The 13,583-nt window shown below is 39.2% G+C and overlaps 1 protein-coding gene across 2 annotated transcripts in view; it reads right to left on the reverse strand.

The window, feature by feature from the left end:
• Positions 1 to 2,690: 2,690 nt before the first annotated feature.
• The window catches only part of SLC16A12 (solute carrier family 16 member 12), a 100,044-nt gene continuing 89,151 nt past the window's right edge, over positions 2,691 to 13,583 (reverse strand). For both annotated transcript variants that reach the window (XM_030940076.1, XM_010380450.2), the window contains exons 4-7: positions 12,493 to 12,636; positions 9,969 to 10,548; positions 7,513 to 7,772; positions 2,691 to 4,796 (exon numbers count right to left, since the gene is read on the reverse strand). In XM_030940076.1, coding sequence (XP_030795936.1) covers positions 4,534 to 4,796; positions 7,513 to 7,772; positions 9,969 to 10,548; positions 12,493 to 12,636 — 1,247 coding nt within the window. In that variant the 3' untranslated portion in view covers positions 2,691 to 4,533. The remainder of the gene's footprint in view (positions 4,797 to 7,512; positions 7,773 to 9,968; positions 10,549 to 12,492; positions 12,637 to 13,583) is intronic.

Raw genomic sequence — 13,583 nt, forward strand, 5'->3', positions numbered from 1 at the left:
GGAGAAAATTGTAATCTTCAATTGATACTCAAAGCCCATAGCTTTGTAAGTAATCAGCTTTGTAAGTAATGATGTGGCTCATTAATAGGTGATACTAACCACACGTGTTCCCGTTAGCATGAACAAATTATTCTTGCTAAGTTCAGGTATTCCCTGGCAGCTGAAGGAAACATGAGCTGCCCACATGTTAATATATTTCAAATTGCTTCATCAAAGGAGAGGATAATGGGTAGATAATTGTAGATGTGGGGGAATAGGTACCTCAAGTTCTCTACACTATTCATTCTACTTTTGTATATGTTTGAAAAGTACCATAATGTTTTGTCTTAAATGTCAGTCCTTTTATCATTGTTTAGTATCTTCCCACTCCCCAACCAAATAATTTTCTGTGCTATGGGACAAAACCTCAGTCATCTGTCATTGGTAGCTGTGCTGGCAATAGATATGAAAATCTACTCTTTGACAGAGTTAAAACTTTTTTATGTTTTTTAAAATGTTTTTTAAAAAACATTTTTTAACTCAAACTTTCAAGTGTGAGGAAAGAAACTCAGATATCTACCCTGAATTTGTACTATTTCTTTTTTTCCTTTCTTTTTTCTTTTTTTTTTTTTTGAAATGGAGTCTCGCTCTGTCGCCCAGGCTGGAGTGCAGTGGCCAATCTCGGCTCACTGCAAGCTCCGCCTCCCGGGTTCACACCATTCTCCTGCCTCAGCCTCCCGAGTATCTGAAACTACATGTGCCCACTACCATGCCCAGCTAATTTTTTGTATTTTTAGTAGAGACGGGGTTTCACCGTGTTAGCCAGGATGGTCTCGATCTCCTGACCTGGTGATCCACCCGCCTCGGCCTCCCAAAGTGTTGGGATTACAGGCGTGAGCCACTGTGCCCAGCCGAATTTGTACTATTTCATTTCAGTAAACAATTTCAGAATGAGACCTACTGGGACCAGGAAGGGGAGTGCCAAATAGACATTACCATTTTCATTATCACTGGCAATGGTGAAGGCACTTCAAGAAGAACTCAACTCCTGAAAAAGCCTGACTTTGGTAATGTGGAAGGCAAACAGTGGAACTAGCTCACTTTTGGGACAAAGTATGCTCCCCAATTCACCCCCTCAACCTTAAATGCTCCCCAAAAGAAGCCTGGATCAATCGACAGCAAATTAAACCACTGAGCCTAGAAGTAGTGGTTTTGAGAGATCCTCTTGGGAAAACTCTTGGAAATCTCCAATCTAGAATCTTCCTTCAATATTGATTAGACGATTGAAGCATAATCCAAAGGATTTTATCTGTCCAAGGAAGCATCTGTTTCCCAACAGCTTCTTGAACTCACATAAGATGATCCAAGTAGGCACAGGGGAAGGACACAGGGCTTCAGAATCAGCAGCATCCCAGTTTTACAGGATTTCACACTAGAGGAGTGCAGTGGATACTGAGCTGTGGGAACTGGTGCTTCATTTTCCACATCTCCAAAACGATAATGATAGAGGTCACTATGGGGATTAAATGAGACAATGTATAGGAAGTAGCTGGCATAATAGCTCACACATTGGAAGAACTCAATAAAGACTTTTGGTTTTTGTAAATCATTTGATTACTTAACACATCTTAAAATGCTGACCACATCTTACCATGATCCAGACAGGCCCACTCACCATCCAATCCAAACCTCTTGTCCAAGGGAAAAATGTCTTTCCAAACACAGGACAATAAACTCATTTTATTTTGCTTTTGAAATAAGAAAATATTAGCATAAATATTTCATCTATTAATGAAATTACAATCTGAACAAAGAGCCCAATCATACAGTGTATCTATAAAGTTAGATAATGTCTTCTGATTTTCTACTCAGATAATCCCAAAGTAGAGCTTACAGTAGTAGAAAGAAATATTTAAGATGTAAAATTATCCCGCTATAATTTTGTTCTTGATTCCACAAAATACATCATTCCCATGAATTTCTCAGTTTTGAAATAAACAGTATAGACACATGGAACATTAACACCAAAATTCTGTATAGAAATGTAAAATAGTAGACCTTAAGATGTACATTTTTCTTACGAATTTTCTAAAAATGCTGCTTCAAAAGGGAAAGTAAAATGCAAATCTATGCACGTATAAAGTCAAATCTCCCAAATGTTTTTATACAAAATCTTTAAAAGTTCTGATCACTATGCTCATTTTGCATACTTACAATACTTCACAGAAATTATACTGCAGAACCACATAAACAAAATTTTGTTGTAATCACGATGAAAAAATATGTATAAGAATATTTGTAACTATTCATATTTTTTAAAATCTTTAGGCTTGAAATTCAAAAAATGATATTTAGGGCAAAGTGCTATTCCAAACAGATATAACTTCATTTTAACTTTGACGTTTTATAGATATCTTCCAAATATATATATATATATATATATATATTTTTTTTTTTTTTTTTTTTTTTTTGAGATGGGGTCTCTCTCTGTTGCCCAGGCTGGAGTACAGTAGCGTGATTTTGGCTCACTGTAACCTCTGCCTCCCGGGTTCAAGTGATTCTCTGGCCTCAGCCTCCCGAGTAGCTGGGACTACAGGCGCCCGCCACCATGCCCAAGTAATTTTTGGCATTTTTAGTAGAGACGGGGTTTCACGATGTTAGCCAGGATGGTCTCGATCTCCTGACCTCATGATCCGCCCGCCTCAGCCTCCCAAAGTGCTGGGATTACAGGCGTAAGCCACCATGCCCAGTTCCAAATATTTTTAAAATTACGAATAACAAAGTCAATGAAAAGTAAATTCTTTTCAGTCCAGTGTGGGCTTCAAAACTAAATTCTTAAACTATGTAAGGAGATAACAGATAACATTTACATTTCTCTTTGGAAAACAACATGAAATATTACCATTTTCTCCTATCAAATCAAGTCAGTATTTCATTCTGAAAGCAATGTATTAACATGTGATTTTATGAAATAATCAAGGTATAGGCAAACTCTCTTGCTGAGCATACATAGTAGCCAGGATCCTCCTCACTGCTGTTTTTTTTTCCCCCCCCAGCACTTGTGAGCCTTGTAAGGGACAGTGGATTAAATAGCCTTCAGGGTCAAAACAGTTTCTTAACATTTGGATTTTAAACTCCTGATAATTAAAATTGATTGCATAATTTGCCCCTATTTACAGGTGTGACATGATGTGAGATTCAGGATTATAATCCTTTGGACTTAAAATGGTTGGAGACAAGCTGGGGGATCTGGACTTTTTCTTCCCTCCATGCCTTCCCTCTTCAATCTGAAGGCTCAGAAATTATCCCAAACCATAGAAAAGTGGAGTATTTGAGAATGAATCAACTTCTAATCCAATGAGCAGATTTCTAATTATTATCCATAAAGAGATGAAGAGCAGTGGACAGTGGAACAAGAATTAACACAAGGAGAAAGGAATCTCACCTTTAGAATATCTCTAGCATAATATTTGTTCAGATAACTGACCCCCTCCTATCCTCTTTTGGGTAATGATAAAACTAAATGTCTGATCTGCAAAGAAAACTCTCACCAGAGACCTGCTGATTCAAGAATTCAGTTCCTGCCCAACTGGAATACTGCCAACATTTTTTCATCCTAACAGGAATGCATCTGCAGTTTAAATAAGAGCTTTTTCTCTGAAGGTAAAAAACGAGAAGTTTTGGTGTTAACATTTCAGGTAAGATTGAGAGGTTGCCCTTGTGACTAAGTGTGTTCTGCTAAATTTAGAGTAAGTATTATATGTGATGGTAACAAAGGTGAGAGCCTGGAACCCGGTCTTAGGAAAAGAGCTTTCAGTTTCCAGTGGACAATTTCAAATAAATCTTACCAGCCACCCTTTGAGATCTATTCCAACCACGGCATTCCATGATTATTTGGATTCTCATAGTGGTGTCTACCCTTGGGCAGAGGCAAGGGCTGGCTGCAAGATTAAGAGAGAAAAAAATAAGAGTTTCTTTCTATATTCATCACCACCTTTTGAAGAATCTCAAGTATTCTTTTAACAACCCCAGGTAAAACCCTAATGAGAAACTCCACCATGAAAAAGGTATGGATGGCATCTTCACTCTTCACCACCACACCCAAGCTGACCTCCCTTCTCTAACCAGAACAAGGTAAGCAAAGCTACATGTTAATGTTTCCATTTTCTTTCTGAGGAGGGAACATGAAGGGGCTGAGACTGGGACAAAGCTGCTGCCCAGTGTCATCTGCTTTGGTTATGCATCGAAATTATCCCTAATTACAGCTAATTATATCAGCTGTGTCCTTACATTTCTCATAGAGCTATGCCCATTGACCAAAAGATATGAGTTCAGTTATGAGTACAAATCCCAAATGAGAAGCCTCTGGGCTAGTCCAGCTTTCTTTATTATGTGCTATTTTCCCTTATAAATATTAATATGTTAACAAAACAATAATAATAGTTTCCTTGGAAGGCAATACTTCTGCCGAAATAAAAAGTTTCAGAAACACGAAGAATCTGCTGGCTCCACACCTCCCTCAAATCTGAAGATTCTGGGGCTCAAGGCCATTGGTCATGTGAGGCTGTAGCCAGGCACTGCTGCAGCCACAGGCTCTGCATGTTTCTGATCTAATTCTCTCTCCACAGAATAAGCCACTGATCCATTGGTCCATAGCTGCAGCTTGCGATCGGATTCTTTGGCAATGAACTGCAGCTGGGTTTTTCTCATTCTCTTTACAAGTCTACCAAAGCCAAGCAACACAGAACTAAATATCATTGAAAATCCACAGAGGAGGAATGCTGCAGTGTAGCTGCCGGTGGTATCTACCAGCCATCCTGTAACAAACAACAGCAAAATTATATTGTTAAGTTGAAAATTCAATTGCTTACCCACTCTCAAATTCTGATACTTTGTAAGGATAATAATAGATCAATAGCACCACCAATTGTAATTTTGTGCAGCAACTGAAAAACACATTCTGTTTTCCAGGAAAACTTCTAGAGTGAATTGATTGTTGTTATGTGAAGTGCTTGGAAGAGCATCATGTACTTAGTAGTCACAACGTAAATATTAGTTATTATTAACCCCGTGAAATCTGGTAAAAAGATAAAAATAGCATCATTTAAATTACTCAAGTTGGAATAATTCACCTAGGGTGTTAAAAAACGTATTTGTAAAAAATGCTAGTAGTATTCACAGCACCCATACACTATTTTGAGTAACATGACATGCTTCAAAGCAGTATCACATTTTCAACTGGATTCAGTCATTATACTCTATCCAGTTTGAAAAATCAGAACTTTGGGCCATTTTAGAATTCGCAAATGCAAACTAGCTTTTTTTTCTTTATCTCTTGTTGCAACAAATTAATCTCAATATCTTTCTCAGCTCTACATTTTGAGGAAAACCGGGCATATGATATGCAAAATAGGGGCCACGATGACAGAAAACCAGTGGGGTAACATTATACTTCATCAGGCAATTATTTTATAATTAACAAAGGTTTTTTAAAATTCCTTCAAACTTTCTTATCTGCCAAGAAAACCCACCACAGAAGTATATGATTTCTTCTTTACTCACTTCAAATCCATTAGTTGAAAATGGCATGTAGAAGTTATTATAAGTCCCACAAAATTTCCTGAATTTAAACTGCTCTCAGATATTTTAGTTATTGTTTGATTTACTTGGGCATTTCTATAGCACCAAACAAAAAAGACCGAGTAGAGAGTTGTTATTTGAAAGATAAATAAGTAAGAAAACGATACAGTAAGAATTAATCCTCGAATTCCCAGTAATGAGTATCATGTCTGATTTGCCAGTGAAGGCCACGAACTGAAAAAACGATTCATGAATCGCAATTTCATTTGTGTCCTGTGACCTTTGATAGAATGACACTGTTTCTAAAGGTTGGTGAGCACTAAAATAGGCTATGGAGGGAGGACGTGGGAACATTTTGGGGGCAGTTTTCAAAAATGGAGCATTAAACATAAAGATCATCATGGAGTTTAAACTGAACAGGATTTTTTTCATCTGCACCACTCAAGCGGCCACAATTTCCCCTAGTTTGCTGTTTTTATTCCATCCCAATTGCTGGATTTGGAAATAGCCTGAAACTGTCTATTCACAATAATAGCTAATAGCAGAAACCCTGTCTTCCTCAAAAAAATTCCTGCCTTCTTTCTAGGCAAAGTTTTGGGTTATTTCTCTTTTGCCTGTCTTCAGAGACCTTGTTCACTCTCTCAGTTTTAATTTAGGCAGATAATAATATGGAACAGTAATTCTCAATATTAACCGTGCATGAGCATCACAACAAAGCTGGTTGAAAATGTAGATTTCTGGAACTCATCCTCAACATTCAGATCAAGGTGGGAGTGTCAAGGAATCTGCATTTTTGATAAGGTCCCTAGGAGACTCTGATGCAGGTGGTGTAGACCACATGCCTTAGGAAGGAGAAACAGGTTCCGACCTGTTTACTCCTGTCTCTCCAGCATGATAAATACAATGCTAGTTACACAGGCATATATACTTGTTGAATTACTTGTTTAATGCATACAATAAATATTTGTCAAATTATTTGTTTAATCATGCTTCACTCTATAGCATTTTAGAGTTTATAAAACATTCTGGGTGCTTTATAGGATGACTCCCAAATCTATATATAATCAGGCCATCCATTAAAGCTCATATTTCATCTTTAAACAGCTCTATTGAGCATTTCTACCTGTATATTTCAGAAATCTCAACATATCTAAAAACCATATTCATTATTTTTCAGGCAAAGCCACTTTCTCTAATTTCTTTATTTTCTCAACCATGACATTATTTTCTAAGTCATCCTTGACTTATATCTCTCATTCACCTCTGTATGCTAAATTGTGCTGAATTTTGTTTTGAAAACTTCCTCCTTGCCCCCACAGCTCATCTTTATTTCTGCTGCAGCAGCCCTAGCTCAGGCCTTTATCAGCTGCCTCCTAAACTATTAGAATGGAATCTTAGCGACCTTTCTCTTAAGTTACTAGATCAATTGCTAGATCACATTTTCTAACATATACACTTTACCATATTATCCTTTTACATAAAAACTTTAATACTATCCATAGTCTCTGAAGAATAGAGCCCAGTTCCTTTGTCAGGCACCCAAAACACTCCACCATGACACTGGCATTTATAATTTCAGCCTCATCACCCACTGCCCCCTGTTGGAATCCTGTTCTCCCCTGAGACTTCCCTCTGAATGCGCCCTACTTATTTATAAAGCTAAACAACTGCTCCATCCCCCTGCTCCCATCATCAAAATGGAAAGGAATCAAGACCCTAATTTGGGACTTACTCTTTCCAGGTAGGCTAAGGTTCTTACTTGGTTGGAAGAAGATTATAAAACAAGGATGTAGGTAGGACCAAGATGGTTTTAGGGGCTCATATGTTCCTTTTTTCTTTCACTCTTCCCCAACTCTCTTGACAATCCTTCTCATTGACTGCATGTGAATTTGCTGTTTTCACATCAATATGCCAAAGAGAAAAGGTAGCTGGGGTTTCTCTCTGGAAACTTACCTGCGATGGGTGGGCTCACCAAGTATGGCACTGCGTGAAGGAAGTATACCACACCAAGCGCTGATGACAAAGAGGTGGTCCCCACTATCTCTGTGGTCACTACTGGGATCAAAGTCACGTAGGCACCATCAAAGTAGCCAAAGGTACAAGAGAAAGGCACGAGCAGAGGGAGACTTTGAAGCATTGGGAGGCAGAGATAGCAGAGCCCATCCATTCCCACAGCAAAGAGGTAGCAAACATACTGGTAATTCTTCAGACACCTGTTGATATGAAGAACAAGAATGAGTGCAGGATGTACACATTCTGTAAAAGAGCTTTAGAGCCACGGCTATGCAGCAGTAAGCACTGCAGTTATTTACAGAGATGGCTTTCCCATTGTGTGTTATCTGTGTTGTCTTCCTATCTTTCCTTTTTGCAAATGCAAGAATTCATCTCCCCAGTAAGCATGGTGTGGTAGAAAGAATATATGCTTCAAAATTAGAAAGGTAGAATATTAAAACTATTTCTGCCACCCACTGCCTGCCTAACTCAATTTCTTTACCTATAAAATGGAAAGGTTACTTATCTCACAGGGTTACTCTAAAGTAGTCGTGAAATAAAATGTAGAGCAGGGGTCTCCAATCTTTTGGCTTCCCTGGGCCACAATGGAAGAAGAATAATTGTCTTGGGCCACACATAAAATAAACTAACACTAATGATAGCTGATGAAAAAAAAGAAAGAAAGGAAAGAGGAAAGGAAAGGAAACAAAACGAAAGGAAACGAAAGGAAAGGAAGAAAAAAAGGAAGAAAGAAGGAAAGAGAAAAAGTGTGTGCATAGATCTCAAAATGTTGTAAGAAAGTTTACAAATTTGTGTTGGACCACATTCAAAGCCATCCCAGGGTGCAGGCAGCCCATGGGCTGCAGGTTGGACAAGCTTGATGTAAAGGGTCAGGAGGGTTATTTTCCTAGCAGTCTACCTTATTAGATGCTTTCAGATATGTTATCCATTGGTATATAAATACTCAATGACCCAAGTGGTTACACAAAGGGGAAACTGTAATACAAAGACATTAAAATGATTTGCCAGAGATGATGGAGGTCTTGGACTAAGACAAAGTCTTAGTGGTATTCCCATTAATTTTCCCGATAACTCCAAACCCATCTATGATATCAATTATTTCAAAGACTCTGTATAATGTCAGCTCCAACAGCTTATGCTTTACAAACATTTTTCTACTCACAGCCTCATTTGAACCTCACAAAATAGTAATAAGGTCAACAGGCAAATATTGCACTGGCTCATTTTACAGAGAGAGATCATTGTGGATCTGAGGATTAGGTGACTTTCTGTAGGTTACAGGGTTAATAAGGAGCAGAGCCAGTGCAAGAACTTAGGTCTAGTATACCTCAGACTAGAGATGCCTCAATTAGACCTATACCTGGCTGCTTCTTGCTGAGTTATTTGACTGTGAAAATAGGTACTCTTTGCTCTTCTCCTTCTTCTTTAACCATTACAAATGTCCAATTAATACTAAATATCATATTCATAACACTGGAGAATGGCAGTTGGATCCTGATTAATTACCAAAAACATAATTTGTGAGAAGCTACATGATGGTATTAGCTCTGCAGGTCACATCTCAAGTGTGAATGGTTCACCATTTAGGAGAATATAAGTAGCCTGCACTCTTCAGTCCAAACAGATGAGCATTTGCTAAAGAAATTACTTCATAGATTTCTTATAACTTTGGTTTCTAAGCCTACAATTACAAGGAAATTATTTGCAATTTGCATTGTCAAACATAAATATGTGGCTACAGATAATGTGTTATCATTGCACCTGGCCCTCCTGACTGAATTGGATTCTGCTCCTTTTTCCATTGCCAGTCAGGAGTGTTCAAAATAAACTAACACCACCACACCCAGCCAGAAGTTGTCTTGCTTGAGGACTGACTCGTCTTGGGATGCAATTAAATCTACCACCAGAACCTATAGTTACCCTAGGCTTCTGCAATTTAGGCACATCTGGCCCACGACCTCTTTTTGTACTACCTGTGAACAAAGAATGGTTTTTCCATTTAAAAATGGTTGGAAAAAGTCAAAAGAACAATATTTTGTGACACATGAAAATTATAAGAGAAATTCACATTTCAGTGTGCATAAAGTCTTATTGGAACATAGCCACTCTCTTTTGTTTACATATTGTCTGTGGCTGTTTTGTACTATAATAGCAGAGTTGGATAGCTGTGATGAAGAACACTTGGCCTACAAAGCCAAAAATGTTTACTATCTGTCCCTTTACAGAAAATTTTGCCAACCTCTGATCTAGAAGAACCAGCAAGGGAGATGCCTTCAGATACTGCAGACTTATTAACATTATTCAGACCTAGGTATTCCAAAGGGTAAGGGGCTGAGGAGAAACTCAAGGCTTAATGTCCCTTGGTGGGGAACCAATTGTGGTTTCATGAATGTTACCTTCTGTCGGTCAGCCATCCAAATGTAATATTGCCAATAATGTCAATCACTCCAAGTATGGACATAAGAAAAGCAGCTTGCTGATGACTCACTCCAACACTCAAAGCATAAGGCACCAAGTACACAAAGAGAGGGCTGCAGCCATAAGCCATAAACAGAACGGAGATGGCTAACACAGCAAAGTCTGACATCAGTAAAAAACTGTACTCTTGCTGCAAACAGCAACAGAGGCAAGTCTGTGCCCATTCTTTGGTCAAAGATGAATAGGGAGACACCCGCTTAAAGTCTTCTTTCTGAGTTCTACAGACATGGTTCTGCTCTGGAGTTGTGTGATCCTCTTTAAGAGTAATTGGCCTCATCAAGGCACCACAAACACAGAGATTCAAGACAAAGCCCCCAAGAATGAGTAAGGCTCCCCGCCAGGAAAACTGTTCAATAAGGAGCTGAACCACAGGAGCCAGGATGAAGGTGCCAATGCCACTTCCTGACATGGCAATACCATAAGCAAGGGCTTTCCGTCTGCTGAAGTACTTGCCAACCATGGCAATAGCTGGAGAGTAACAAAGTGCAAATCCCAGACCTGAGGATAAAGAGAACTCTATGAGTGCTGATGTACCATAAACAGCCAACGATATCTCAGAATACAATGATTTATATTAAAGAGAATCTGACCTCTCATTAAACGCTTTTAAAGCTGCTTTTTACACCAAGCTTAAAATGAGTCTCCCCCTCACCAGTCATTCACAATTTGGCAAATGTAGAACATACATGACTTTCTTCTTAGGGAGAACACCCTTAAGGAAATGTGACTTCATGAACAAAGTTAAATGAAGAACATAAAAATCATTATATGAACTATATTGGAATTCACTAGAAAATCTAGATAATGTCAACCAAAGAAACTTATCACCTCCTCCATTTTTTAACTTAAATAATCCAGACAATTCCCTAAACTCTTCACTGCTTATGAAGACACAACACTGACAATCTGTACCACACTGGAATTTGGATTCAAATAGCATATACAACTATGAAAATTCCAGGGTAATTTTACACAGTTGGGAAACATTATGCCAATTTTATATGTTAACATAGCAATGTATGTTTTCACATATGTGAAAATATCTCTTAAGGTCAGCAGACAAATGTTGACACTCTAGAAAGCTTTCTAGAGACCTTCAACTTTTGGGCTGGGTGCAGTGGCTTATGCCTGTAATCCCAGTGCTGTGGGAGGCCAAGGCAGGCAGATCACTTGAGCTCAGGGGTTTGAGACTAGCCTGGGCAATATGGCAAAACCCCATCTCTGCAAACAAAACAAAACAAAAAAAAAACAAATTAGCCAGGTGTGGTGGCATGCGCCTGTAGTCTCAGCTACTCAGGAGGCTGAAGGGGGAGGATGGCTTGAGCCCAAGAGACAGAGGTTGCAGCTGAGATTGTGCCACTGCACTCCAGCCTGAGGACAGAGTCAGATAGATCCTGCCTCAAAAAAAAAAAAAAAAAAGATCAACTTCTATGACTTTTTAAGTAAAGAAAATCTGAGCGGCTTTGAGCCTGGATTTTATGGCCACTAGAATGTCAGAGAAGGAAAAAGAGAATCACCTTCTGAAGGTCCTGCTTTCATCTGCAGTGTAGGGTAGCCAGCAACCCAGAGTTGCCTGGACTCAGGGGTTTCTGGATGTGGGACTTTCATTATTAAAACCAGGACAGTGCCTGGTAAACTGGGATCCACTGGTCACCATAGCAGCAGTCAGGCTCTTTGGTTTATTAGGGGTGGATGTACCTTCTTTAGCTAACATAGCCAAATTTATAGCCTCACTATGAGGTTACATCCTTTATTGACCTTATTCACGCCACACCAATGGCACAATGCCCAGACAGGAGTTGGCGCTACTCTCCACACCCCTTTGAGCGATAGGCAAACTCCTACTGCAGTCCCACAGCCAACTCATCTTGATCCTATGCCGTCTCTGTAAGTGTGATTTATTGAATGTACATATTGCTTTTTATCCATGGGATTTATTATAATTTGCTAAAGTGATACTTCCATAGCATTGAGAAAGAATGCATAATATAAGAATATTCACAATAAAGGGCTTTTTTAAAATTAGAAACTCCCATTTATTGGACAGCAATATTCATTATAAAGCAGGAGCGACTCAGATTGACTGCCAATAGTATTTTAACGTCTTGGCAATGGTTGGAAGAATGACCATTGCTGAAAATTCATGTTGCCCTGGGTAATATCTTGTTTCTTCTGAGTACAGAATCTCAGCCATACACTAATTCCGAAGAGAAAGCTGCAGTTGCTTTTGCCATCTGGCTGAATTAAAGTGGAGATGCATTTTCATTAGAGTAATATAATCTCATTTCCAGCTCTGTTTAACTGCTAGGTAGGTAAACATAAGCTAGGTCAACTAAATTATACATATAACAAAATGGATATTTTATGAGTTACTTCTCTGTTGATGTGTTTGGAACCCCCTGGATGGAGTGGGGTGAGACAGGTGGTACAAAGTGCCCTTACCTGTAAGAACTCCCAGAGTGAGGTAGAGATGCTTCAGACTTGTGGCAAATGAGCTCAGGATGAGTCCGGTAGATGCAAGCAAGCCACCCAGCATGATTCCCACTTGACAGGATAAATGGTTACTGACAACACTCCCAAGTGGAGCTTCAAAAACAATAAGAAATAGGTTCAACAGAAAGGCCTTGAGGGCACTGTGAAAAGGCTGTGATGTGGCATTGACAGAGCAAAGAACCTTTAAAGCATTGGGCCCACCCTATTAATTCTGCAGCTTTGCAAACTGAGGCCCAGAGAAAAGAAGTGATTGTCCACGGTCCCACAGACATTAAGCAGCAGGGCTGGAATAGAACCCAAGTGTCTTGACCTGCATTTCAAGGCTCATTCCTCTTCATTCTATTATAGTCATACTGGCAGGACTGTAGGGTGCTTTTTAAACAATGGATCAACTTTCTCTAAATTACATGTCACTTGCACAGGGATGCTTACTATAGTGTTGATCATATATCATTAGCGATAATGGTGACAATTAATTGGTGGAGAAAGAAAGTGGATAACACCATGTGACCAGCAGTGTTATGCAGTAAAAGACCAGGGAGAGAGATCATAGACAAATTCCACAATCTGGCCCTGTTTTCAGGCTTCAGCAGGCCCTGTAGTTGAGATATCAAAGCCCAGAAAATCTAAGAAAAATGCTTCATGCACATGGTGACATTCTGGCTGGTCTCACTCGATTTGTGGCTTACCAGTCAGTGTATCAGAATTATGTTGACCTCAAGGCTCATAGAACATTAAGTAAAGCCAGAAGAGGCCAAAAAGGAACTGAAGTTCAGGGGTATATGGCATGGCCCAAGGTCACCAACAAGAGCACCTAACACTGATTGTGAGGTTATTTCCGCCCCTTACTCTTTGGGTCTCTCTGACTAATGGCAGGTGTGATGGGTGAGGAAGGCATGTGAGTTTCCTTCTAAGGAAAAATTCATGCTGACATCAGTAAGTCTTAGTAGGAAGATCAGAAGAGCTGATTTTCTAGGTGTCTGAAGAGTACGATCATTTTCGTATCGATCAGACTGAAACTGGGGGCCAACTCAACTGGT

This window comes from Rhinopithecus roxellana, chromosome 11 (genome assembly GCF_007565055.1).
Source record: "Rhinopithecus roxellana isolate Shanxi Qingling chromosome 11, ASM756505v1, whole genome shotgun sequence".
In the NCBI taxonomy this organism is placed as follows: Eukaryota; Metazoa; Chordata; class Mammalia; order Primates; family Cercopithecidae; genus Rhinopithecus; species Rhinopithecus roxellana.